This window comes from Carassius carassius, chromosome 11 (genome assembly GCF_963082965.1).
Source record: "Carassius carassius chromosome 11, fCarCar2.1, whole genome shotgun sequence".
Lineage (NCBI taxonomy): Eukaryota > Metazoa > Chordata > Actinopteri > Cypriniformes > Cyprinidae > Carassius > Carassius carassius.
Window position 1 is genome coordinate 29,332,935 of NC_081765.1, and position 26,680 is coordinate 29,359,614.

General features: G+C 39.9%; 1 protein-coding gene across 1 annotated transcript; it reads left to right on the forward strand.

The window, feature by feature from the left end:
- The first annotated feature begins 9,289 nt into the window (after positions 1-9,289).
- Positions 9,290-14,542, forward strand: retsatl (retinol saturase (all-trans-retinol 13,14-reductase) like). The gene is made up of 11 exons (XM_059562481.1): positions 9,290-9,558; positions 9,839-10,021; positions 10,137-10,378; positions 10,461-10,656; positions 10,744-10,941; positions 11,578-11,697; positions 11,816-11,954; positions 12,043-12,152; positions 12,229-12,395; positions 14,092-14,248; positions 14,324-14,542. The coding sequence occupies exons 1-11, from the start codon at positions 9,396-9,398 to the stop codon at positions 14,467-14,469; spliced, it is 1,821 nt and encodes a 606-aa protein (XP_059418464.1). The 5' UTR covers positions 9,290-9,395; the 3' UTR covers positions 14,470-14,542.
- Positions 14,543-26,680: the final 12,138 nt, after the last annotated feature.

A 26,680-nucleotide genomic window follows, 5' to 3' on the forward strand; every position in this document is an offset into this window, starting at 1 on the left:
AGCAGAGAGGAAGTAGAGTGATGTAAACCATGAGAAAGAAAGGGCGCTGGGGTAACATGGGGATGAGACAATGCAAATCAAAACCACGTGTTCAACTAGAGTTTGAGCTAAAGTTTATAGTACAAATTCCCACAAACGGAAATGTTACTGAGAACTAATGTGCTGAGATATGTTAAGCTTGTTTTTTTTTAATATGGCATTATATGGTTAGAAACTATCGTACTTCATTTTTTCATGACAATTTACCTCCTTTTCTTTTGTCATTTACAGTTAAAGTGACTGTTTCTTGCTGTTGTGCCTTATAGATTTCCTACAAAAAAGAAAAACTGTGTGCTCTTCACTCTTACTAAAGGTTCTTTACTGGAATATGGTTCCATCAAGAACCTTTAAAGAGATAATTCAACCATAAATTAAAATTAAATCATCATTTACTCACCTTTGTGGTGAGTCTAATACAAAAGGAGATTTTTAAATATATATTTTTTTCATGTCCTTGCACGTCACATGGTACCACTCGGTGATACTTGTGCTTCTTCTTTAAAAGCTTGATGCTGATTGCCACACCCATGGCACTGTATGGACAAGCGTACGCTTCTTTTTTTAATCTCCTTTTGTGGTCTGAAAAAGAAATGAAGGCATATGGCATTGGAACAACACAAGGGTGCATAAATGGTGATTTAATCTTCATTTTTGGGTGAACTATCCCCTTAACATCAGTGGATCCTCCAAGGTTCTTTGAAAAATGTTTCTTCTGTTTTTTAAATTGTTCTTTACACTTTTCAGAGCTGTTCACCAGAGGGTTATTTGAGGAACCTAAAATGGTTCATCATAAACAGTGTACCACTGCTTTAGTTTACTAGGAAACTTATTGGTACAGAAAGAATTGTTGGCTTTTGTATGATAAACCACTTGTGATGTTCCTCATTTCTAAGTCATTAGTCTACAAACCTATGATAGCATGCTTTGTTAGTGTGTAGGCTAACAGTGGGTGCCACATGCAGTGCTTCTCAATCTGTGGAGTGCCCCCAGGTGGTCTGCAACTCTGGAAATTCTTCATAATAAGAAATATATGTTTGATTTGTCATGTTTTATTCCTAATGCTTTTTTAAATTTTAATATAGTTATATATTTTCATGACGTTTTAATATAATTCAATAAAAGGTATATGAAATATGTTGCAACCATGAGGCATAAAGTTTATATTTTATTTCATTAGATATTGTTCAGTTTTTTTTCTGCCCTTCTTTCTGTGATCTTGAATTCCTGAATAAGACTTTATTTTTGACTTTTCACATTTTTTGATCATGATATAAAATAATTAAACCAAAAAAATCGTTTTATTAGTGTTTTTAAAGTAGATTGCAATATTTGAAATCATGTTTTTATGATTTTTTTTAATAATGTTTGAATTATATTGCATAACTTTAAGTACTATTTTGATCATTTCAGATTCCGTTCAGTTAGGATCCTTCCAGATCTGCAAAGGGCCAGTGTATGAACTCAGAGTCTCAGCACTGGGATTTTTCCTCACTAAACGATACTGGAAGAATATTGGTAATAACCAAAATATAGTGTATGTTGTAAAATGTCAATAAGTTTATGCTCAAATAATTTATTTATTTTTATTTTATTTATTTTTTAATGAGAACCACTGCGTTTAATTATATTTGGAAGATGTGGAGGTTTTATAGCCTGTCATTTTTGCAGCTAAGTTAAAAATTCTCAGCAAGCAAATACAAGATAAACATTACACTTGTCAAATGCTTACTTCCTGTGATGGTCACACCCTGAGCAGGAACACGGTTGTTTAACTTTGAATCATCCTACTCTACATCACTTTCTGCCTGTTTGTGTGGTGGTTATAAAATGATGATTATCAGTTTCTGAAGAAGGAAGTAAAACCACAAATAGGGAACTAGCTTGTGTTGCTCTTTTCTAAATATATATTTTTTTAAAGTGGGTGTAGTGCGATTGACACAGTCACCAGTCATAGTTATTGCAATATAACCTTTTGACAAAACCATTAAGTGTCATTCGACATGAGTTTTTGAAGAAGATTTGCGATTTCTGGGCTTTTTGTGGCACCAATCAGAACTGCAGTCTTTTCTGGATGGCCTCAGCCAATGGTGTGAGTTTGACAAACAACAGTAGACAGGAGAGTGTTTTCAAGTCTGTTTGATACACAGAAATTTCACACTTCACAGTTTTAAAGTTATGCATTTCTGCAGATCATTTACTATTGAACTTTTTTCCCTCCATCGCATTTACATTTATGCATTTAGCAGATGCTTTTATCCACTTACCTGTACAGTGCATTCAGGATTTTTACCAGTATTTTCCAGATTTTGTTACACTACCCTAATAAGCTAAACCCAGATATCACTTTGTCATAAGTGAGATTTAAACTATTAATGACCTCACAGTCATTATCTGGAGAGCTGTGAAAAAAAAGGAAGAAAGAAAGAAGAAAAAGAAAATATATTTTTTTTTATTCCAGGGTATTAGGAGACATATTGGGTGCATATTTCACCAATGTCAAGAATAAAAGCCTATATAATTTAACAAAAATATACAAAATAAACAAATATACAACAATGCACATTTCAACATTTAAAATGCAAGCATTTTACAAAAGCATTTTAGCACATTATGTTTTAGGGGAGATTGAACTTTAAAATAACAGAGTATTCCTGAATTGTTGTGGAAAAATAGCAACATCTACTGAGAGGTGTGGGCACGGTGGAGTAAGCCACTCAGTCATAATGTTGATTAAATTAAAACACACAAAGTGCAAGTACTTTAAATAATACACTAATTTGGCTAGTTTTCTCAACAACACTGTATTCAGTATTCACGGTTTGTGACTTGCATGCTTCACTATTTCCTGTTTCACAACAATGCAGTGGTGCCAGTTTATCTGTATACAAACAATCAGATTTTAAGTATATTTTAGGTAAATGAATGAACTCATCACGAGGAATTAATCTAAGTTTAAATTAAGTGGTATAAAATAAAAAAATACTTGATGTTTGTTGTTTGTTATTTAAAAATCTTTTGCTTTTGTAGGGGAGTAAAGCATGCTCACTCAAATGAACTGCAATTCTCAAAAGTCCCAGTGAGTCAACACCCCACTCACACTATTAACCAGTGCTGTTAGTAGCTTGGTAAAAAAAAAAAAAAAATGTTACCAAAAAGCAACCATTTGCAACATCAACGTGTATGATGAATAATGTTTTAAAATGTGTTTTGAGTTTTGTAGTGTATTCCAACCTTTAATTGGAAGATCATCCATAAAGAAGCAGTTGTGGTGCATAGGCATTGTACTGAGGGAGAGAAAAATCACCACTGAAATTACTGAAAAGCCTCTTGGTCAAAGAGCTTCCTATTGTTTGGTAGTGAGGGATCTTTCAGTTCTGCAGCTTTTGCAAAACTATTCATGTACAACTTAAAACACCTGAACAGAGTACAGATGAAGTGATATTGAAGAGGAAGTTTAAACCAGTAATTTTCTCCTATTAAATTTGGATAAGACAGAGATGTTACTGTTACGTTAATGAACTTTCTGTTTCCTTATTTGGTCTTCTTCCTGTTCTTGTTTTGTTAATTGATTATTCCCCACCTGTCTCCAGTTCCCTCATTACCTCCTGTATGTTTAAATACCCGGTCTGTTCAGTTCTTCCTGGTCTGTGATTGTACTGCTGTTATTGTAACCTAACCTGATGTAGTGTTGATGTGTTGTATATAGTCTGTAATCTCCTTCGTTATCCAGTAAACTCCTCATTTGATCCAGATCCTCCTCAAGCTCTTTATTCTTTCGTTAGCATACACCCTACTTGTAACAGAATCACGGACCCAAACAGTTTAGTTAGCGGCGTTTTTCTTTCTTTTTTGGTTTGTTTTTCTCCCTCTCCCAGTATGGCGATTCCAGCAGTCCGTCTCCTATGCCTGGAGCAACTGGACCATTCGCTGGAGGACCATACCAGGGACTTTTTCGATCTGGCGTGCCTTACCCACTTCCCCGACTGCTCGCTCTCCAACTTCTACTACACCGGCCTGAGCGAGTGGTGTAAGGCACGCCTACCAGCGAACGGTCCCCGAGAGGATTTCGCCGCTTTCGTGGAGTGGGTGCTGGAGAAAAATGGATCTTCATGGACCATCTGCACCGCCGAAGAGGATATCTCCAGCCCCACTCCCGACCCAGAGACCAGCCAGCCGCCATCACGGAGCCAGAGCCCGCCGCAGAGCCTGAGCCTTTCACTGACAGGGAGCAGGACCTCGAGAGCGCGACTGACCAGGTGTGTGAGCCGGCAACACCGTGCGTCGTGGGAGTTTTAGTGGAGATCGAGGGCGTGGAGGAAAGCCCTGCCCACTCTTCTGCGACTGAGGGTGAGCTGTTTTCGGTCTCTGGAAATGATATGGAGCATCTTATGGATTGGTCCATGGAGGTAATCCCTGAATTTTCTGTTTCTCCGCTGGTTCCGTCCAGCCCTGTTCCCCCTGTATACCCTCTCAGTCTCCCACCTCCTCCAGTCGGTTCCTCCGCTCCATTTCTGCTGGTTCCGTCCAGCCCTGAATTTTCTGTTTCTCCGCTGGTTCCACCCAGCCTTGAATTTCCTGTGTCTCCTGTATTCCCTCCCAGCCTCCCTCTCCCACCTCCTCCTAGACCGCCGGTTCCTCTGCTCCACTTCCGCTGGTTCCGTCCAGCCCTGATCCACCTGTGTTTCCTCCCTCTCTCTTCTCCTCCTAGACCAGCCAGTTCCTCAACCTCGTCTCTGCTGGTGCCAGTCAGTCCCGCAGCTCACCCTCAGTCCGCGCCATCTGGGCGCAATGGTTCGCCGCTGGACTGCCAGTCTTCAGCTCCGCCTTGGCGTGTGAAATCCCTGTCTCCACCTCTGAGCCCTGGACTCCTCCTCGGTCCTTCGACCCAGCGGCTCCGCCTTGGCTCTTAGCTCCCTCGTCTCCACCGTGGCCTGGCATCCCACCTGCTCCACCGGGCTCCCTCTTCCCTCTGGCTCCACCTTGGTCAGTCGTCGACCATCCGCCGCCTCTGGACTCCATACCTCTGGCTTCACCTCGTCACTCCATCCCTCCGGCTCTGTCAGGCTCCTCCTTCCCTCTGGTTCCACCTCCATCCTCAGTCACTCCGGCTCTGCAACGGTCTTCCAGGGCCCCTCCTCCGGCTTGGTCACCTGAGCCTTCTGCTCCACCTAGGCCCTCCGGATCCTCGGCTTCACCCTGACTCTGCGGCTGTGCTGCTCCATCTTGGGCTCCTCACCCACCAGTGCAGTCTCCGCCTGTCGACCCCCTGGTGTCGTCGGCCCCTTCTCCACCAAGGCTCCTCCCGCCATCGACCCCACCGTGGAACTCCATCCTGGCTGGTCTCTGGAGGACCATCTGGTTCCTCCTGCTCCGGGCTCCTCCATCCACTCCGCCCTGGTTCCTACCTCCTTGCTCCCTCTTCGCCTGCCCCACGGCTGCCTCCAGAACCCCCACCCTCCCTCCACTGGTATTCCTCTTGCGTTGCGAGGACGCACCGTTCCGGGAGGGGGTGAACTGTTACGTTAAAGAACTTTCTGTTTCCTTATTTGGTCTTCTTCCTGTTCTTGTTTTGTTAATTGATTATTCCCCACCTGTCTCCAGTTCCCTCATTACCTTGTGTGTTTAAATACCCGGTCTGTTCAGTTCTTCCTGGTCCGTGATTGTACTGCTGTTATTGTAACCTAACCTGATGTAGTGTTGTGTATATAGTCTGTAATCTCCTTCGTTATCCAGTAAACTCCTCATTTGATCCAGATCCTCCTCAAGCTCTTTATTCTTTCGTTAGCATACACCCTACTTGTAACCGTTACTTATTGGAGAGAAAAAAAAAAAGTAGAATCTGTTGGATTACAATTTGCAACTAGACTGATACTGTTACTTCCTCTACAGTCAAAAATATAGGTGTTATTAGACCGCAACTTGTCTTTTGAAAATCATATTTCCCATGTTACAAAAACAGCATTATTCCATCTTCGAAACAGTTTACCTGTTTCTGATGCAGAACAGCTAGTTCATTCATTCATGACCTCTAGACTGGACTATATTGTAATGCACTTCTAGGTGGTTGTCCTGCTTCTACAATAAACAAGCTACAGGTAGTCCAAAATGTAGCGTCTAGAGTCCTTACCAGGTCAAGAAAATATGATCATATTACCCCAATTTTACAGTCTCTGCACTGGCTACATATAAAGTTCTGTATATTTTATCAAATATTATTACTTCCCTACAAGGCCCTCAATGGTTTATCTCCTGCATACCTACAGTAACTATAGTCTACCACGCTACAATCCATCACGCTCCCTAATTTCACAAAAAATTGTACTTTTGGTAATTCCTAGGATAGCAAAGTACACTAAAGGAGGTAGATCTTTTTCACATGTGACTGGCAAACTCTGGGATGCAATACAATGAAAATAACGTTTGGGGTTCAGACACCCTCCGTCTTTTTAAATCTAGATTAAAGACATATCTCTTTGGCCAAGTATTCAAATAATGCATCTCATAATCTTGTACTGCAGTTATATCTGATCAAATGCACATTATTATTCTTTAGCTTGGGTTAAACAAATTAATTTACAAATTAAAGTACAGCAGCTATGCTAATTATGTGTCTTTCTCTCTCTCTCTCTCTCTCTCTCTCTGTGTGTGTGTTTCTGCAATGGGATTGACATCCAGTGAAATACAAAAGGATTTACAAAAGGAAATATAAAAGGATTTACACAAGCTCCAGTCTGGATCCAGAACACCTGAGAAGAGATGATACCAACCCCTCAGAAGACCTCAGATGATGCTAACCCTGAAACAACATACAGAACTACAAAATTTTGCTACAAGTGTGATTATATCATATAATAACTGCCGTTAATAGTGTTCATTGCCTGTTTAATTATGTCTTTAATTGATTTTTTCATATATTTCTTCCATATGTACATAAACTGACAGTCACCACTGATAAGCTACTACTAAATATTGTAGAAACTCAATTTTCTGTAAAGTATAAGGTCTCTATGAATGTGCAACTGAAGTCAATCACATAAGTTACTTATAGGCAGAAGAATGCCTGGCTAAAGTGGACTATTAAAATAAATTGTTACCAAAGGCTTATTCTGGTTTGTTAACTAATTCACTATACATTTTTATATTTCGAGGGAGACTTTGAACACTTTGTTTTTTAATCAAGAGGTAGGATAAGTGAACACAAGAGCATCATGTATAAGCTATTGTCTTTATAAAGAACAGACAAAAAAGCTACCCCACCTTTGTGAGCAGAAGTATGAGAGAAATAGAGAAATATTAAATTATCCAGCAATTAAATTCAACAACCAGTCAGTTCCTATGCTGAATGTTCTGTCTATGCAGCTGGTGGAAAGAAGCCTTTTTTTTATTTTTTAGTATGACTTACAGTCTCCCTTGTAATCACAAAAAAGTGCTTTGTGCTCTTTGAAGCTCGCATGAATTTGTTGTAGATCGTTTTGACATGTTATAGTGCTTTGGAAGCCTGACACAATGACCACAGGTCCGATGACGTACCAGTGGTGGTAAATCACAACTTAAAACATGTTTTCATAAAAATATTGATTGCTAATGAACTTTAGTAATTGTATAAGGTGGCGTGAACACAGATTTTAGATAAAATATGTTTCATTGTTTGCCAACAGTAACACCATCCAAACAGTGAAACCACATAATAAATAATCGATCTACAAACATTTCTAAATTCATGTAAAACACACAATTTTTTATTATTATTATTGGTAAGTTAATCTATTTTATGTAGTCTATTGTTAATTCTACAGTAGCCTATTGAATACTGCAATCATTTAAATTAGTTACATTGTTTATTTGCTTCACTTAGGCACTATATTTTTATTATTAAATATATCTATCTTATCTCTTATTAAAATAATGCTTATGTGTCTGACTGTACACCTTAACCGTAATAAACAAATCGCTAACACTTTAAAATAAGGTTCATTAGTTAACTACATTAATTAACATTAACTAATAATGATCTGCACTTATACAGCAATTGTTCATCTTTGTTCATGTTAATTTCCACATTTAATAATACTTTATTAAAATCTTGTTAATATTAATGCACTGAACTAACATGAACAAACAATGAACAGCTTTATTTCTATTAACTAACATTAACGAAGATTAATAAATACTGTAACAAATGTATTTCTTACGCATTGTTAGTTATTGTTAGTTAATACACTAATGTTTAATAAATGAAGCTTATTGTAAAGTGTATGAATGTTGTTCTCCCGAGGCATGCTGTCGCACATCTGACAAGCCACCGTGCGCAACAGAGAATTCACTCGCCAACAAATTGTGCTTGATACTCATTTCCGCTGACACTTTTCAGCCAAGTATTTGATTCTTCCCACTCTCGTCGGTAACGTTACTTTTGTGTCCGTTTTCGTTTCAGTGCTGGGGTATCTGGAGCAGCCTCCGCCATTCTTTCAAATCGACTCTCTGCCAAGAGACCCGCCCTCCTCTGACTCTGATTGGCCGTGAACCTGAAACAAACCAATCAATCCACCGATGGCAGCGAGTATTACCCAATCAGGGGCAGAATAGGACGAGTCTTCACAGAATGCGGGGTGGGATGATCTGCATGAGATGCTGCATTGAAGACAACTCCGAGAATACGGGACAAACCCCGTCCCGTATTGATTCAAAACGGGACGCGCCTTTTTATTTTCAAATACGGGACGATTCCGTAATTTAAGGGACGGGTGGCAACCCTAATGATGAAATCCTCAACACTAACACATCTCCCCACTTCAGAGTTAATTAACAGCATATGAAAGTTGCAAAGGTCTGTCTCATTTCTCAAACAATTCAATATTGCTGGTTTATCACTTTACAAACAATCAGGTCTTAAAATATATTTATAGCAAATCCATGATCTGATTTATCACCTAAACAACTTTAAATAATTGATCCGATGCAGTATTAGAGATTCCATGGGTTTGTTGTTTGATTGTCTGCAACTTTCTCAGAGAAAGTTGAAAAGGATCATGCAATCATGAAACAGGTCAAGCTGATTTGAAGAATAATTTTCACCAAATAAGAAGGAGGAAAAATACATGCATTCCCACATTTATGCAAACAAGAGTTAACCATTATGATCAACTAAAACTATCAGTCTGCTAAACTGTCAAGTCAAACCAATCATAGTCAAGCAAGTTAATTCTCTCCACCCACAATTTAGACTAATAAATAAGGCCTTAACTCAATCATCAACACTGAACTCTTGGCTGCCGTCCCTGGGAAGAGCAGCTCCTTGAGTTTTCAACCCAGCAGTCATTCCTGAAACCGAAAACACCAGCTGATCCTTCAGTTGAATGATGTGGTGGATTCTGCTTTTCTTAGAATGGCTTGTGGATTGGGCTCGTGGAACTTATTGGTATCTGTTTGGTAGAAGAAGTGGATTGTGCAATGGGACCATCAGTCCTCCAGGCCCACTAGTTGTAGACCAAAACAAAAAGGACAGATTTCTTCGGAAAGGTATGTAAGCTTTAATTTGCAGGTAGTGTTGTGCAAGTTGATGCTTCACAAACCTGTCATGGTGACTCCCAACCAGTGCACATTTTGAATGTCTCCCTCGTAGGCTGCACTCAGTTCATGTCTTGCGGTCTTTACTAATGAGCTCTTGAGTTGAATCAGGTGTGTTAGATGAGGGAGACATACAAAATATTCAGTGGTTGGGCATCCCCAGGAGGATTTGAGAAGCACTGGTGCGAGTGACAAAGTCTACTGCTAACTAATGTTACTTCATGGCTTATAGAGTTTGATGAATTTGAGGTACCCAAAAACTTGGACGTCATTGTGATTGGCAGTGGTATCGGAGGTTTGACAGCGGCTGCAATTTTAGCCAAACTAGGAAAGAACGTACTGGTGCTGGAGCAAGATAAACAGGCAGGAGGCCTATGTAAGACCTTCACTGAGAAGGGCTTTGAGTTTGACTGTGGTAAGATGCCCTCACTGATTTTTTTTAAGCTGCATAAATGATCAATAGCTTAATGACTTGACTTCTCACTTACTCAATGAATGGGTTTTATTTTATTTTTTTTATTTTTTATCAGGCTTCCATTATATTGGACAACTTCATGAAAACGGCTTCCTGAAAGTTGCATTGGATCTGATTACTGATGGCCAGGTGCATTTTGCTGAGCAGGGTTCCCATGTGGACACTGTTGTTATTGGTACAGGAACCCAGCGTAAAGAATACACTATTTACAATGGCAAGAAGCAGATGGAAGCTCATATTAAGAAGCAGTTTCCCAATGATACTAAAGCAGTGGAGGAGCTCTTCAAAATCATGAAGGTATTTGTTCCGTGCTCCTATTTATCACGCAGTACATCCATATATGGCCTTTTTAATATCCTGTAAACCGTCTCTTCCTTAGATCTGTTCCAAGAAGATTCATCTGCTATGTATGCTGAAGATGGTTCCACTCTGGTTTGCTCGTTTCATACTATGGAGTGGAATTGCTGATTTAATATCGCCAATTTTCCGGTACTCGCGCACTAGTACAACAGACATGGTCAAGTCTCTTACCAGCAACCAGGACCTCCTCGCAGTGTTTTCTCAAATATTTTATGGTAAGAGGAGAATGCCTGCTCTTGTTCCCAACTTATTTTGCACTCAACATATTTGAGCATTTTAACAATCAACTTTTTTCCTCCAAGGCGTTCCACCCAAAAACTCCAGCTGCATGGTGGATGCCCTCTTCCTGCACCACTCAAAGCGTGGTGTGTACTATCCAAAGGGCGGTGCTAGTGAGATCCCATATCACATTATCCAGGTTTTGGAGAAGCATGGAGGGAAGGTCCTCGTAAATGCTCCTGTGTCCACCATTCTAGTTGATGGAAAACAAGGTGCATATGGTGAGTTACGGAGCTTGTCCAAATACCCACACCTGTGATCTTTGCCACTTGATTGTGCATGGAAGACTGTCCCAGGTCTTCTATCACCAAAGCGTAGTGCCCTCAATGCACTAAATCCACACCCTCTTAAACCTCTTGTTTTAAGGTTTATTGTATCCCATGTGTTTTTTTTTTTTTTTTTTTTTTTGGGGGGGGGGGGGTGTTTTGAGTTTTGTACAACATTTGCAACCGCTTGTTACTTAATTAGTGACTATCTAAATTTAAGTTGCTATAGGAACTACAGAAGAGAAAGTTTTATAAATGAAGTTTTCTAAAACCTATTATACAAACTATTGTAAGCAATTTAAACCAGTGTTGTAATGGTTTTATTTACAACATGCATGTCCAATAAGGTAATGAGAACATCTACGGTTGTGGTCTTCATGCTCACTTGAACGTTTGTGCTTGATGCAGGAAACGCATAATCAAGTGCAAAGACCACAAGTGTCGATGTTTATGTAGGTGTGATTAATGAGATCGTCATGTGACGATGCCACTTGTTAGTTTGTGGGGATTGTGGTATCCATTACATATTGGGGCATCCAGTACCTACAGATGCATAAAACCAAGGTTATCACAAGTATTCTCTTTGACCAGGAGTGATCGTGAAGGCCAGAGGTAAAGATGTTGAAGTTCTGGCTCCTGTGACTATTTCTGATACTGGTGTGTTTTCCACCTTCAAAAAGCTTCTGCGTCCAGAGGTACAAGGAAATCTGGGTAAGTGGATGAATGTTTTCAGTTCCTTGAGCTGCTTCTTGGTGTAAGTCATACCTTTTGATGTGCTGTGTTATTGGGTAGCTTTTTCTGGGGTAATGTGTACATCCGCTTTTCCCAGAGGTCCAAGGCTATCTGCATACTCTGAAACCAGGCAAAGGATTTTTCCAGGTGTTTGCAGGCTTTAATGCAACTATGGAGGAACTGGGCATCTCTTCAACTAATATCCGACTTTATAAGAGCAACAACATGGATGAGCTGTAGGTGCAAAAGTCAATTTAATCACTCCTTTTTCTGCACTTAAAATGCATCCATATTCTCTAGCAGTTATATTTTTATTGCTTTTAGGATGGAAGAGTACTTCGATTCAGACAAGGACATCGCACCTGACAATGTCCCCATGATGTATGTTTCCTTCCCCTCTGCTAAGGATCCCACTTCATGCACCCGTTTCCCAGGTTAAATTTCTCACCATTTTACATCCAAAACAATGTAAACCAACTGAAGTGTCTCAGTGGGTGCTTTGTGTTTTAGGGCAGTCACGTATGGTGATCCACACTATGGTCAATCCAAAGTGGTTTGAACAGTGGAACAATGTCAATGAGACTGAAAGGGGAGAAGAATACGAGAAGTACAAGATGAGATTTGCTAATCATCTCTTTGACTGGGCTTGTGTCCACTTCCCCAAGCTGAAAGAGAAGGTAAACTTTGGTTATGAGTGCTGTACTACCAGGGGCGGACTGGTCATCGGGAGCACCGGGACAATGGGAAAATCGCGCAAAAAAATAGAGAATCCCAAAGGAGGAGCAGAGAGGGAATGTATTAAAAAGGACAAAAGCCCTGGCCACAGATGCCGCAAGTTGCTGCAAAATCCCAGCCATGTAAGGGAGAAGGTCGGTCAGAATTACGTTTATATTTACTAGGGATGGGATGGTTCGCGGAAAAAAACGAACCGTTCAGTTCACCACACACTGTTCGGCACGCGCTGAGACCGCTGTTCAACTTAAATCTGACAAAGCATCTGTAATATGGTTTACTATAAACAACACGTAAAACAAACCCGGGTTCAAATGCGTTTCTGTTGATACATGCGCATTCTGGATTCCCAGACATTACTACAACAGAGAGAAGGAAAAAAAAAACATAACCTGGACAAATCATTCACTCTTGTTCAATACGAACACTGGATCAGTGCATTCGTTTAAAGTGACCGTCTTTATATTAATCCAACTGCAAATTGTAATTTATCATTTATAGTACAAAATGCTATGCAGTTTTACATATGATTACTTTATTCAATTTCTGTATCTAAAAACTAATGCAAGACCTACCTAAAAAAAAAAAAATCCTGAAAGTCAGTTTATTTTATTTGTATCTTTACTCTATTGTATTTATTTGTGCTGTTGCTTGTTGTTGTTGTTAGAATATTCTTATTTTATGTTGAAAGTATAGTTATTCCATAAACCTAGCACGTACAACGGTACTGAAACGGTGACTCTAAAACCGTGAAACAACCGAACTGTGAAAAAGTTGAACTGTTCCACCCTAATATTTACATAATTTGGCAGACGGACGCTTTCATTCCAAGCGATTTACAATAGATAAAATCTGTCTATATATTATTACACAAGTGTGTGTGTGTGTGTATATAATGTTTTAAAAGCGCATCTAAATGACAAACTAGCACACTGTTTTACATATGGGGATTTTTTTTTTTTTTTTTTTTTTTTTTTATTGCCAAAACTGACCAGAATTTTTTTTTTCTTCCATTTATAGCCATATATATCCTAGTCTACAATGTGTATTTATTTTGAAGGTGACGAAGGAAGCAACAGTAGCACTAGTGCTCCTGCTTTGAACAAGAGGGGGTGGACCGTTCAGCTTTTGAGTCAGAGCAGGAACCTTCAAGTAACGTTTAAGCTAAAAGCAAAACTAAACATGCTGGCTATGCTCTTAGAAAAATATGTGCATTTATAAGGTCATCAGTAGTAGGACTGTGATCATTGGGACATACAATTGATGGCAGCATAATTAATGTAGATTATTGAAAGTGCTAATTTCATATTGGAGAGAAACTCGATGTGCAGAGAGGGGGATTAAGGGAAAGATGATCGAGATGGTGAATGCCTTGATACTACTTTTTGATTATTTTACCCGTCCACAGTCTAAGGATTTTGATTTAAGTATCACCCAATTCAAACAACTGGGAGCCAAACAGTTTAGCAGTCTGGTGGAGACCTGAATTGGGTGGTGGTGACTGCAGCAACAGGGGTGGCCTGGGGTGGAGTCAAATTCCTGGCTTGATTTACTGTCCCAGTCCGCCACTGTGTACTACTGTACTGTAACGGAGTTCCAAAAGGGTTCTCATGTAGCCTAAGTGGTCTTGTCTTTTTGTAGTTGGCAATGTTGCATGCCGTCACTCCCATTAACATGCATGGGCTGGGGGCCACATATGGGTCCATGCTGTCTGCAGAACACAGTCTGGAGAGATACCAGCCTCTGAACATTGCCATGATCAGGTGCAACACTCCTGTCAAGAACCTCTACCTGTCAGGTAATACCCAATTACAAGTTTCAAAAGATGTGGTCTGAATATAAATTCCTATGAAGATGTGTCGTTTCACCTCAGGGCAAGATGTTTTCTCTGGTGGTTACTCCGGTGCTCTACATGGTGGACTTCTCTGTGCTTCAGCTGTTCTGGATCACTGTCTGTATATTGACCTCCTACTCCAGCAAAAGAAACTGAAGAGGAAGGTGGTCAAGAAAGTAGAGTGAGAATGAGGGATAACTGTTTTGCTGCACATTTGTCCCCCGCAACTCTGAATAAAGACGTGAATATTGCACAGTGTGTTCTTGGTAATGTTATTCATTGAATATGCACCTTCATGCTGCCATTAGTTATCTATAGTCAGACTTGATGACACGAGTGTTGTACCAACTTCAATGTCTCCCAAGTGACTCTAGAGGCATCACTAACTGGCAATCTTAGCATATCCAGTGACTTGCAGCACTTTGAGATACCAGTTGGATGTACGAATGACTTGCTGGTTAACTATTCATGGTTTGTCACTAGATGGCAGCATTATAGTGCTGCATCTGCTGCTTTAGTCTCAAGGATTTTTAGCCCACAACCGGATACCACAGTGCAAAGTTGCATTAGCAAAATAGAAGTTACCTCACACAAAATGAGTGATTTTAAAACTGATGCACTGAGACTTTGCATTCTTCACTTAATTTTCATCAAGCGTTCTCAACCTGAGGAATTTGGTTTACAATTGAGGAGCTGGAAGTTAGAGAATGTCACAGAGGTGCTCTTTTTACACTGGTTTCAGACCACTTGGTTTAATGTTTTGTTTTTGGAAGCCGTTTGCTCAAGCTAGAGGGAATCTCACTGCTTTGACCTAAATCAGCCAGAGAAAGAATATCTGGGATCGGCGTGTTTTTGGACAAATAAGTGGTCTTTAGGTTTGGCTCTGCCTTTTTTCCTGTTATGACCAACCAAGTCAAGCCATAGTCATTTGTCTCCGGCCCCTTTTGAATTTTAATATTTCTGCCAGTTAGTTAAACCATATAAGATTAATTTGTTTTGCTTCAAGGAATAGCCATGATCATATCTGAAAGGAAATGGCTCTTCCTTTTAGATCTGGTTGTTCTAATTCAGTTACACTCATATGAACGGCACTCCAATTTTAAAAGCCAGAGGAAGTCGTGGCCTAATGGTTAGAGAGTCGGACTCCCAATCGAAAGGTTGTGAGTTCGAGTCCCGGGCTGGCAGGAATTGTGGGTGGGGGGAGTGCATGTACAGTTCCCTCTCCACCTTCAATACCACGACTTAGGTGCCCTTGAGCAAGGCATCGAACCCCCAACTGCTCCCCGGGTGCCGCAGCATAAATGGCTGCCCACTGCTCCGGGTGTGTGCTCACAGTGTGTGTGTGTGTTCACTGCTCTGTGTGTGTGCATTTCGGATGGGTTAAATGCAGAGCACAAATTCTGAGTATGGGTCACCATACTTGGCTGAATGTCACGTCACTTTCACTTTCACAAAAGCCACACTTGCATAGAGTATGGCTGTGCTAATAATCAAATACTAGTTACTACTTTTTAAATACTCTGCAGTGTACAAATTACAGTCAGGGATTTTTTTCTTACTTCTGCCGATTGTTTAGGATTCAAAGTTAATTTGTGAAGACCGTTATAAAAACATGTAAGAATCTAACTTTTGTTGGTCACGGAGCTTATTTTCTGCAATCCAAATTTTTTTTATTTTTTTGGGGTCAGCCTTTCTTCTTACTACAGATCACTGCAGTAGTATGTATGAGTGCAGCACTAGGATGGTGTGAAGGGGCGAACAGAGCTATTAAAAGCTGCAGCTGCTGTATAAATAGCCCAAGTGTATAAATGGTGACTCCGACAGTATTAGATGCTGCAGCCAGCTCCCAGCAGGAAGCTGTTGATGTGAGCATGCTATCCATCTCAAACAGAGGTGAATGGAGCCTTCTGCATGAATCCAATTTTAATATTTAATAAAAACACTGCAGTATAACTGAACGTTGTTATTCATGCTCTTTATTACCAGCATCGGCTTCCACTTGTATATTAGAAGTCACGTGGATACAAGTCGTGAATATCCGGTAAAAATTTGGGCTCTGATTTTGCCTGCTGTATGCAGATGGTGGCTGTTCCCTGTAGCTACTGAAGGGGATATAAATAGCAGCAGTTTCTGCCTCATCCCTCAGTGTGTCTCTCTCCACACACACACACACACGTACACATAATACACACACACTTTGAGTGTGTCTCTGTCTCCTTCATACATATTCTCACCTCTTGCTCATCAGTTTGACTTCTAGCTTAAAATATTCTTTCTTCACTGCATCTCGCCCTTTCAATCATTTCCCATAGGAATGACAAATCACAATGGAGATAGTTTCTCTCATTTATTTCTCCTAGGCAGATTTAAGAATAAATGGGGAGAGACAAAGGCCACACAATGTAATGCAGGTGTTTTTTTTAAATACTTTGTCTTATCCTAATAAATTATTATATAAAATTATTATAATATGCAAAAAAAAATGATTTCACCTTACTAAGTAAACACTTTGTCTCTGTGGTACTATCAATAAATTGCTCTGTTTGTCTGAACATCCCAAAAAGCCTAACACAGCATCATCATTGGTGAGTGTGGAAAAGGATGGTTTACCCAGCCTAAAGCAGTGTTTGACCAGTTTTATTATTTTTACTATAATGTGAAAAATAAAGTATCTTTGATAAAAAATAAACTTCTCCTTTGCTGAGATAATCCATCCACCTCACAGGTGTGGCATATCAAGATGCTGATTAGACAGCATGATTATTGCACAGGTGTGCCTTAGGCTGGCCACAATAATAGGCCACTCTAAAATGTGCAGTTTTATCACACAGCACAATGAGAAAGATGTGACAATTTTTGAGGAAGCATGCAATTGGCATGCTGACTGCAGGAATGTCCACAAGAGCTGTTACCCATGAATTGAATGTTAATTTTCCTACCATAAGCCATCTTCAAAGGCATTTCAGAGAATTTGGCAGTACATCTAACCGGCCTCACAACCTAAGACCATGTGTAACCACACCAGCCCAGGACCTCCAAATCCAGCATTTTCACCTCCGAGATTGTCTGAGACCAGCCACCTGGACAGCTGCTGCAACCATAAGTTTGCATAACCAAAGAATTTCTGCACAAACTGTCAGAAACCGTCTGAGGGAAGCTCATTTGCATCCTGATCGGGGCCTCGACATGACTGTAGTTTGTCATCATAACCGAATTGCTTGGGCAAATGCTCACATTCCATCACCTCATGTTGCAGCATGATAACGCACAGCCCCATGTAGTAAGGATCTGTACACAATTCCTTGAAGCTGAAAACATCCCAGTTCTTGCATGGCCAGCATACTCACCGGACATACTCACCCATTGAGCATGTTTGGGATGCTCTGGATCGGCGTATACGACAGCGTGTTCCAGTTCCTGCCAATATCCAGGTACTTCACACAGCCATTGAAGAGGAGTGGACCAACACCCCACAGGCCACAATCAGCAACCTGATCAACTCTATGCGAAAGAGATGTGTTTCACTGCATGAGGCAAATGGTGGTCACACCAGATACTCACTGGTTTTCGGACCCCCCAGTACAGTCTTTTTTGGGGGGGGGCAGAAAAGCTAGTTCAAAGTCTCTTTTAATACAACTCACATCTGTGCACAGGCACTACAGGATCTGGCCGAAATGCATATGGTCTATCTATAGTCCTTTAATCAGAATTGATATGCAGTTTATAAACTTATTTTCCTCCATATTCGAGAATGCATAGATACTTAACTTGCATCTTGGCATGAGGCACAGTCTACTTCAAAAGCTTTCAGTTTGCTGTTTTGCCATTTAGAGAAATCATTTCACATATGAAGAGGAGTCCAAATGTCTGAGTATCTAATGAAGATGTTTCTATTTTGAATTTTGTATCAAATTTAACAAAGTATTCTATGACAAATTTTGTCAAGTACACATTCAAAGTTTGTCTTGACTAACTTATCGTTAACTGACTAGCACGTGATTTAAATTCAGCTCAAATCATATGTTGTATGGGGGCTGTGATTAAAACCTAACACTCACAGAGTGAAAACTTTCTCAGCTGAAATTTGGATCCAACTGTTCTACATTTTGAGATAATTGACTACATTTCACTGTTCATTCCACCCCCTGCTGGGCTTATTATTCTCAGTTTCCAGAATGATTTAGCACAAGCCTGCCTACTTGTTTTGACTTGAACAGGAATAGAAATGCATGTAGGATACTTGTGTGTGCAGCTATCATTCATTTTCTTTCTTTCTTTTTTTCTTTTTGGATCAAGACAATGACTTGTATACCATTGTTCCTCTTTTAGTCTTTTTGTTTTGTCACATCAGTTCATATTGGGTTATTTCAACTATATCGTAAAAGTATCAAGACAAACAAATTGCAGTATGTGAAAACTGTCTGTTTCTTTAAAAATGATAGTAATACATGTACTGTACATTATCTACAGTTTAGAAGTTAATGTGCTTTAAATTCTTTATGCTTTTGAAACTTATTTTCCATATTGTTGATGGTTAAGGATATTGCATGATGTATGGCATGTTTTTACTGCAGTGCCATATTCAGAATATAATAGAATAGAATGTGAATTTGATTCAAGTTCATTATATTTTTTCCTCATCATTCATGAACAAATAGTACAAATTGCAAAGAAAGGAAAAGATAAAAATAAACTTTAGATAAAGAAAAATGTGGAAAGAATTGATTCACATTTAATTACAGTATGCATGTTTATTTTGAACCAATTATTTCTATACATTTAATATTATCTACAAATATCACTAACACTAATAACACTATTTTTCCTCATATTTTTTCTGAAGTTCATATTAAAACATAAGTTCACCTTCAGGCCATCCAAGATGTTGATGAATGTGTTTCATCATCTTTCGTTGCTCACCAGTGGATCCTCTGCAGTGAATGGGTGCCGTCAGAATGAGAGTATCAACAGCTGATAAAAACATCACAATAATCCACGACTCCAGTCCATCAATTAACATCTTGTGAAGTGAAAAGCTTTGTTTGTGTAAGAAACAAACCCCTTATTAAGTTGTTTTTAACTTTAAACTGTTGCTTCCAGCTAAAATCCTTTCTCCAGTGAAAAAGTAAGTCTGAATCAAAAGAGAGAAATTTGCACAGAACAAAATACTTGCAAATATGTCAGTGTTTTATTTTTAATATTATTATTATTATTATGTGAAATGACTTTTTCACTGGAGGAAGCATTATTATGGACTCATATTTTGGCCAGAAGTGACAGTTTGACATTAAACACATAGCGTTTTCCTTTAAATTGCATTTATTGATGGACTGAGTCCTGTGGATAACATGATGTTTTTATCAATTCTTCGGACTCTTATTCTGATCTATTTCTTGGATGGCCAAATTGGGAAAAATGGGTACATATTCAGCAGTTTTTCATTTTAAGGTAAACTATTGCTTTCTGGAAAGGATTTGGGTGAACCATTCTGAAGTTTTGTGATCGGACAAGGCCGGTGTGCAGCCTAAGCTGTGTAATGAAATCTCCTTCTCACTGTGTCCATAACACACTAGTGTTTATCACCACATTGTTTTGAAATGAATCAGACAGGGTGATTCTGCATGGTACTTAGTAGTTTATTATTCAACTGTGCATGCAATGTGCCCCTTCTCTGAAATCTTTTGCATTTAGGGAGAGGAATAAGTCACTGTACACCACTGTGAAATGGTCTACACTCCATCACCGCCTGCTCATGATTGTTTTTCCATTTTAATGGACTGTTCCAAACTTTACCTTGGAGAGTGTCCCTGCTGTGCTGGCACAATGCCGTTGTCTCTGGAACATTCTCTGGACGGACCATCCTGTCTGCAGGCAGCGTTCATGTTTGTGAGCTATTCATCTTTCTAAATTTGACTCTGTCCCATTATTCCCGTTCCAATTCCCCATCCTGAGCAAATAATCACAACATTCAGTCAGGTGCACGCTTAACTTGGGAATTCACATTAAATTGCTCACGGGTCATTAACACACACAGGACTTCCTATAAGTTATTAACCAGGATTAGTGTCATACTGTAGATTCATAGAAATGTGGAGGTTTTTCTCTTTTCAAATGCACAGCGAAGACAGATTTGCTGGTTTATTCCATTGTGAGGACCTCCTGTGCTGCTGAGATGGATAGACCACTTGTGTGTGTGTGTGTGTGTTTGTATATATATATATAGAGCTTTCTAGATGTACCAGACAGTCATTGAAGGACTTCATAGTTGTCTAAGGCTGAGAGTAATATGACAGTATCCACGATGACAAACCATATACTGTACACAAATATCACAGCTGACAGACTAAGAAAACAGACAAAGAAAAACCCTGTACAGAAATGACATCCACAAGTACTCATCAGGGCTGAAGCTGCTAAGCTCACCTGGAAAGGGGTGCTGCTAAACTAGGTCACACGCAGGGTAAAAAAGTTTGAAATTGACTTTTTGGCAGAATTGGGAGAGAGAAGATGGAAACATACCATTCTCCTTCAGGACCTGGTTAGGTGAGAGATGGTCACACTTGAATTTGAACTGTGACACGTACAGACGGACTGTGACTGAAAAACAACCCGGGCCTAATAGAAAACCACTTCTGTAATATCCAGTAATTTGATATGTCTGAAATAACCTTTATTGCAATGGCAGCACAATAAAATGTACACATTTTAGAAAGAAAAAAGTAAATAACCTGTTCCATTTTTTTCTTTCCCTTGTCTCTTGTTTCATGTACTTTGGGTTTGCTTGTTACTGGCAAAGAGATAAACTCCTATCAGAGAGTTTTAATTGGATCATTTTAATTACTGAGAGCAGCTTCATGTGATGTGCAGCGTATTTACTGGCACTAAAGTACATTTGTACCTCACAGCAATATATATTTTTTGCTCTTACAATGTTTATGAAGAACAGTTGTCCTCTTTTTTTTGTTAGATTAGATTAGATATTATTTTATTATTAAGCATGGCTTAATTTGTGGAACACCAATTCAGAGATTTGTTTTTCCCTATTCCATTTCAAATCTGATGGCACTTGTTCACTTGCTGCGCACTTACAAATTTTCAGTGGTTGCAAAATATCATCCAGGTATTGCCCACCATTTCATGAATACTGCACATCCGTGCTTCACATTTGACATACTTTTTGCAGGGCTCACAAAATCGCTAGCCTGACATCCCGGGACTATTGTATTTTCCAGTCGAGCTACCAAAATATATCACTGGGTAAATACAGTGTTCCCACAGGCCCTTAAAGTCTTATGTCTTACATTTTAATTTAATCTTACCAATAATGCCTGATAAAGTAGTGTTTCTGAGCACAGCGCTGCTTTGTTTACAGACGTTACCGGGGAAACTGCTATATTCTGCCAGTCCAAAAGCACCTCCTGGCAGAGAATGAATTAGCATTTTCAGTCCATCTGCTGATCCTTCAGACCAATGTGAAAATCTTAGTTTTTGAATGACTCTCAAGAGGGACTCCAAACTCAGATGATAATGTGAGTTTGTAAAAATGGATTAAAACTCTCAATAGACAGCTTCGGCCCTGATTTTATGCTGGAAAGCAATGCTGAAAAATCTCTTTTCCATACATATCAGTGCTCTCATTTCCTCTTGATGCACATCTGTCTCTTGCTGTCTTTCTCTCTCTTCTCTCAGGCTTTTTGCGGTCCTGCAGTGATTGCCGTTGCCAGTGGGTGTGTAATCCCTCTTTATACTCCTTTTTTAGTGCATATTTTGATTTATGGAGAGGTCAGCTGTAGTTTAACGCAGACCCTTTATATTTCCTCTTCCTGTAGTTTAGCCTGGACCTGCAGAGCTTTGAATAGCATGAGGAGTAGGAGTGCCTGACAAAGCAGAAATTGGCACCGCAGCCAAAGATCTGCATTAAATGGAATGAGTTTCTTTGAGATGAATCCAAGCAGAGTTTATAGTGTTTTTCTTTCATTGAAGTGTGTTGCCTTTGGTTCAAATTTCTAGGTGGGAAAAGCTTCCAAGCTCAGTTAATGAGGGTGTATTCAGACGTTGATTAAGAAAACCCTTTACATGCAGAAATAGTCCAAAACAGTTCTAAACATATGTAAGTGGATTTTGTGTGAGAAAAACAACAGGGGATGGACGACTTCACTAAAAAAAGATTTATGGACTAATTCAGTCGGAATCTGCTTTTTAAAGTAGAAATGCCTTAATGATGGATTTGTTACTTAAGCCCCTTTCACACTGCGATTCCGGCAAACACACGGGTAATGTGTCCCAGCAAATGTTCCCGGGGAGCTAGAATTTGCACTTTCACACTGCCAGTGATTAACTGGAATATGGAATCAATCCCGGGACGTGTTAGCTTTCACACAGAAGGCGACCCGGCAATGTTCCGACAATTTGTTGGGTCCGATGTGCAGAGTGAAAGGGGCTTTAGAAACGCATAGCTTTTTACCTCAAGACGTTAATTGATGGACTGGAGTCATGGATGGCCTGAGGGTGAGTAGATTTTCTGCAGATTTTCATTTTGAAGGGAATTATTACTTCAGATTGTTTTATTATAAGCTGCATATAATAGAACTGATTCAGAAGGGGTTTCTGACATCAGCTGAAAAGAAAGTTAATTCAAAGGTGGAGCAAGTAATCCCATTTTGATTCAAGATTACAAAGATTTGTATATATATATTTTTTTTATATGGATAACATTCAATGGTTTATTGTCAAAGTCAAAAGTCAATGTCACCTTTATTTATATAGCGCTTTAAACAAAATACATTGCGTCAAAGCAACTGAACAACATTCATTAGGAAAACAGTGTCAATAATGAAAAAAATGATAGTTAAAGGCAGTTCATCATTGAATTCAGTTATGTCATCTCTGTTCAATTAAATAGTATCTGTGCATTTATTTGCAATCAAGTCAACATTATCGCTGTAGATGAAGTGTCCCCAACTAAGCAAGCCAGAGGCGACAGCGGCAAGGAACCGAAACTCCATCGGTGACAGAATGGAGAAAAAAACCTGTTTGTAAACAATAAGACCAGGATCGTGCTTTACGAAACAAAATATGGTCAGTTTTGGTTCTGTCTGAAATATTTGCCAGACTGAACGGTGCGTCAGTGCAGCAAATGCCTTCTTGCTGACTCAGCAGCATCCTTCCCTCACGGCCACATGTGGGACCTGCTCAATGTGTGTAATTGCATCTGTTCAAGCACATCAGAATATTGCCAGTAAACACACTTTTCTTTGTTTGGTGTTTACGATGCCACCGTATCGCTCTGAATAGTAGGATTTGAAATCTGGGCTGCATAAGTCATCTTAGGACAAAGCTGCCAGTAGTCAGCAGAGCTTTGAATCATGCATGTGTTAGTTGTCTATCCTGCGTTCCATGCATGGACACTGGCCCAGTGCGTCCCTCCCACCTCATTCAAGCTGATGTCTTCTGACAGATGACATTTTGCTAGTGAAAGGAAAAGCATGTTTGTCTCATTATGAGTTTAGAAAAAAGCTGTCTAGACAGGGTGAAAATAATTTCAGTCTAATACAGGTCATTTGCCTTCTCAATGCACACAGCTCATCTGATTAAAATGCATCTTAAAAGCTAATGTTTTGTTGGCATTGATTTCATTTGACAAGTGGTAGTTTGCATAAGTTGCCTTGGTAGCATGATCAATAAGGACCAACTGCTATTTCAAATAATTACATTTTCTTTTTTTCACTATGGCAGAAATACACTGCATAATTTTAGTCTGGATGTCAGAATCTGTCTGCAGCATTTGGAATTTTATGTATTTTACAGAAAATCACAATGTATGATGGGCATACACTTCACAGACTGATTCCATCCAGTCTGAGGATATTAAACATGTTTGATATTTTGAGCTGATTTAGGCCACAACTGGGGGTGGTTGTGGGCAGTTATATCCAGCACCCAGGGCAGTGGCGGACTTGGTCAGTAAATCAGGCCAGGAATTTGACTCCACCCCAGGCCACCCCTGTTGCTGCAGTCACCACCACGCAATTCAGGTCTCCACCAGACTGCTAAACTGTTTGGCTCTCAGTTGTTTGAATTGGGTGATACTTAAATCAAAATCCTTAGACTGTGGACGGGTAAAATAATCAAATGAAGTATCAAGGCATTCGCCGTCTCGATCATCTTTCCATTAATCCCCCTCTGCACATTGAGTTTCTCTGCAATATGAAATTAGCACTTTCAATAATCTACATTAATTATGCTGCCATCAATTGTATGTCCCAATGATCACAGTCCTACTACTGATGACCTTATAAATGCACATATTTTTCTAAGAGTATAGCCAGCATGTTTAGTTTCGCTTATAGCTTAAACGTTACTTGAAGGTTCCTGCTCTGACTCAAAAGCTGAACTGTCCACCCCCTCTTGTTCAAAGCAGGAGCACTAGTGCTACTGTTGCTTCCTTCGTCACCTTCAAAATAAATACACATTGTAGACTAGGCTATATATATATATATCTATATATATATATAGTAGGCTATAAATGGAAAAATCTAAAATGTTTCCCCATATGTAAAACAGTGTGCTAGTTTGTCATTTAGATGCTCTTTTAAAACATCTATCATTATATACACACATTTGTAATAATATACTATATATATATATATATATATATATATATATATATATATATATATATATATATATATATATATATATATATATATATATATATATATATATATATATATAGATAGATAGATAGATAGATAGATAGATAGATAGATAGATAGATGTTATCTATTGTAAGTCGCTTTGAATGAAACCGTCCATCTGCCAAATTATGTAAATATTAGGGTGGAACAGTTCAACTTTTTCACACTTCGGTTTGTTTCACGGTTTTAGAGTCACGGTTTCAGTACCATTGTACGTGCTAGGTTTATGGAAAAACTATACTTTCAATATATAATAAGAATATTCTAACAACAACAACAAGCAACAGCACAAATAAAGCCCAGTAAAGATACAAATAAAATAAACTGACTTTCAGAATTTTTTTTTTTTAGGTAGGTCTTGCATTAGTACTTAGGTACAGAAATTGAATAAAGTAATCATATATAAAACTGCATAGCATTTTGTACTATAAACGTCTCGGTTACGTACGTAACCCTCGTTCCCTGATGGAGGGAACGGAGACGTTATGTCGAACGACATATGGGGTCTCACTTGGGAGGCCAATCATCTCTGAATATAAGAGAAAACGCCAATGAAAATTGGCTAGTGGATTAACATACCTGAGCCACTCCCCGTGCCAACGGGTATAAATAGGGCGACAGGTGCATCCACTCATTAGGTTTTACGCTGAGGAGCCGAGAACGTGTCCCGGCAACAGCGAATGGTTCAAGGTTGTGGCATGGGGACATAACGTCTCCGTTCCCTCCATCAGGGAACAAGGGTTACGTACGTAACCGAGACGTTCCCTATCTGTCGGTCACTACGAGTTATGTCGAACGACATATGGGGTCCTATGGAAAACGCCACAACCTGAACATCGTCACAACCCTGTGGCGCCAGGGCTTGTCAACAATTGCCCTGGCGTGTCACAAAAGCTACGCTTAAGGTCGTAACCTTCCCAAAGCCCCAGCGCAAATACACTGACCTTGGTACCGAAGGGGCCAAAGGGTGAGTACATCGCTGCTGGAGAAGGCCATGCTGCTGTTCCGCCCACATAAAGTTAATGGAAGGGATTTCAACCTTCAGAGAAAGATTGCTTCAAATCTTCCCTATTTGTTCTTTCAGCTGGCAAGACAATGGGGAAGCGAGCCTAGGAAAAGGTCGCTACGGAGACCACATCCTACCCATAGGGAGGTGACATGTGGATATACCGATATGGACTGACCCAAGGGGCAGTACTACATATGGAAGGGGTCTCTGAGGCAGGTCCTACCTTGGAGTAGGGATGGAACGGCTGCCAGAAGAGACTGACAGAACGGGTCTGTCAAGGGAAGACACGGGTTTGCCAAGAGGGAAACCTTACCGTGGAAGAATACACATATGGGATTACCCGTAGGGAACCAAGCCATATGAACACCTAGCCCAGTACAGGTGGTACGGAACTCCGGGCATGCTAACGCCAGTACTGGGCCTGGCAACAGACTGCTCCGCCAAGTCTGACTGCCGAGGGTGCTGGAGGATGCTCGACCAGGGTACGCCAACCGGGGAACTCTACTGGGAGAAGAAAGGCGCTCACATCCCCGTGCTAGGGGGAATGGCGCAGCAAGCGTGACACCCAGCCAGCCCTTCCCGCCAATTACCTGTTACCCAACACACGGGAAGAAACTGGCTCCACACGGAGGTTGTAAAACCTCGCAAAGGTGTTAGGTGTCGCCTAGCCCGCAGCTCGACAGATGTCTG

Excerpts from the sequence above, each read along its gene's own strand:
- retsatl (XM_059562481.1), top strand. The coding sequence starts at position 9,396 with ATGATGTGGTGGATTCTGCTTTTCTTAGAATGGCTTGTGGATTGGGCT. Across the intron at positions 10,022-10,136 it reads GGGCTTTGAGTTTGACTGTG|GCTTCCATTATATTGGACAA; the intron begins GTAAGATGCCCT and ends ATTTTTTATCAG. Across the intron at positions 12,396-14,091 it reads TCCCCAAGCTGAAAGAGAAG|TTGGCAATGTTGCATGCCGT; the intron begins GTAAACTTTGGT and ends GTCTTTTTGTAG.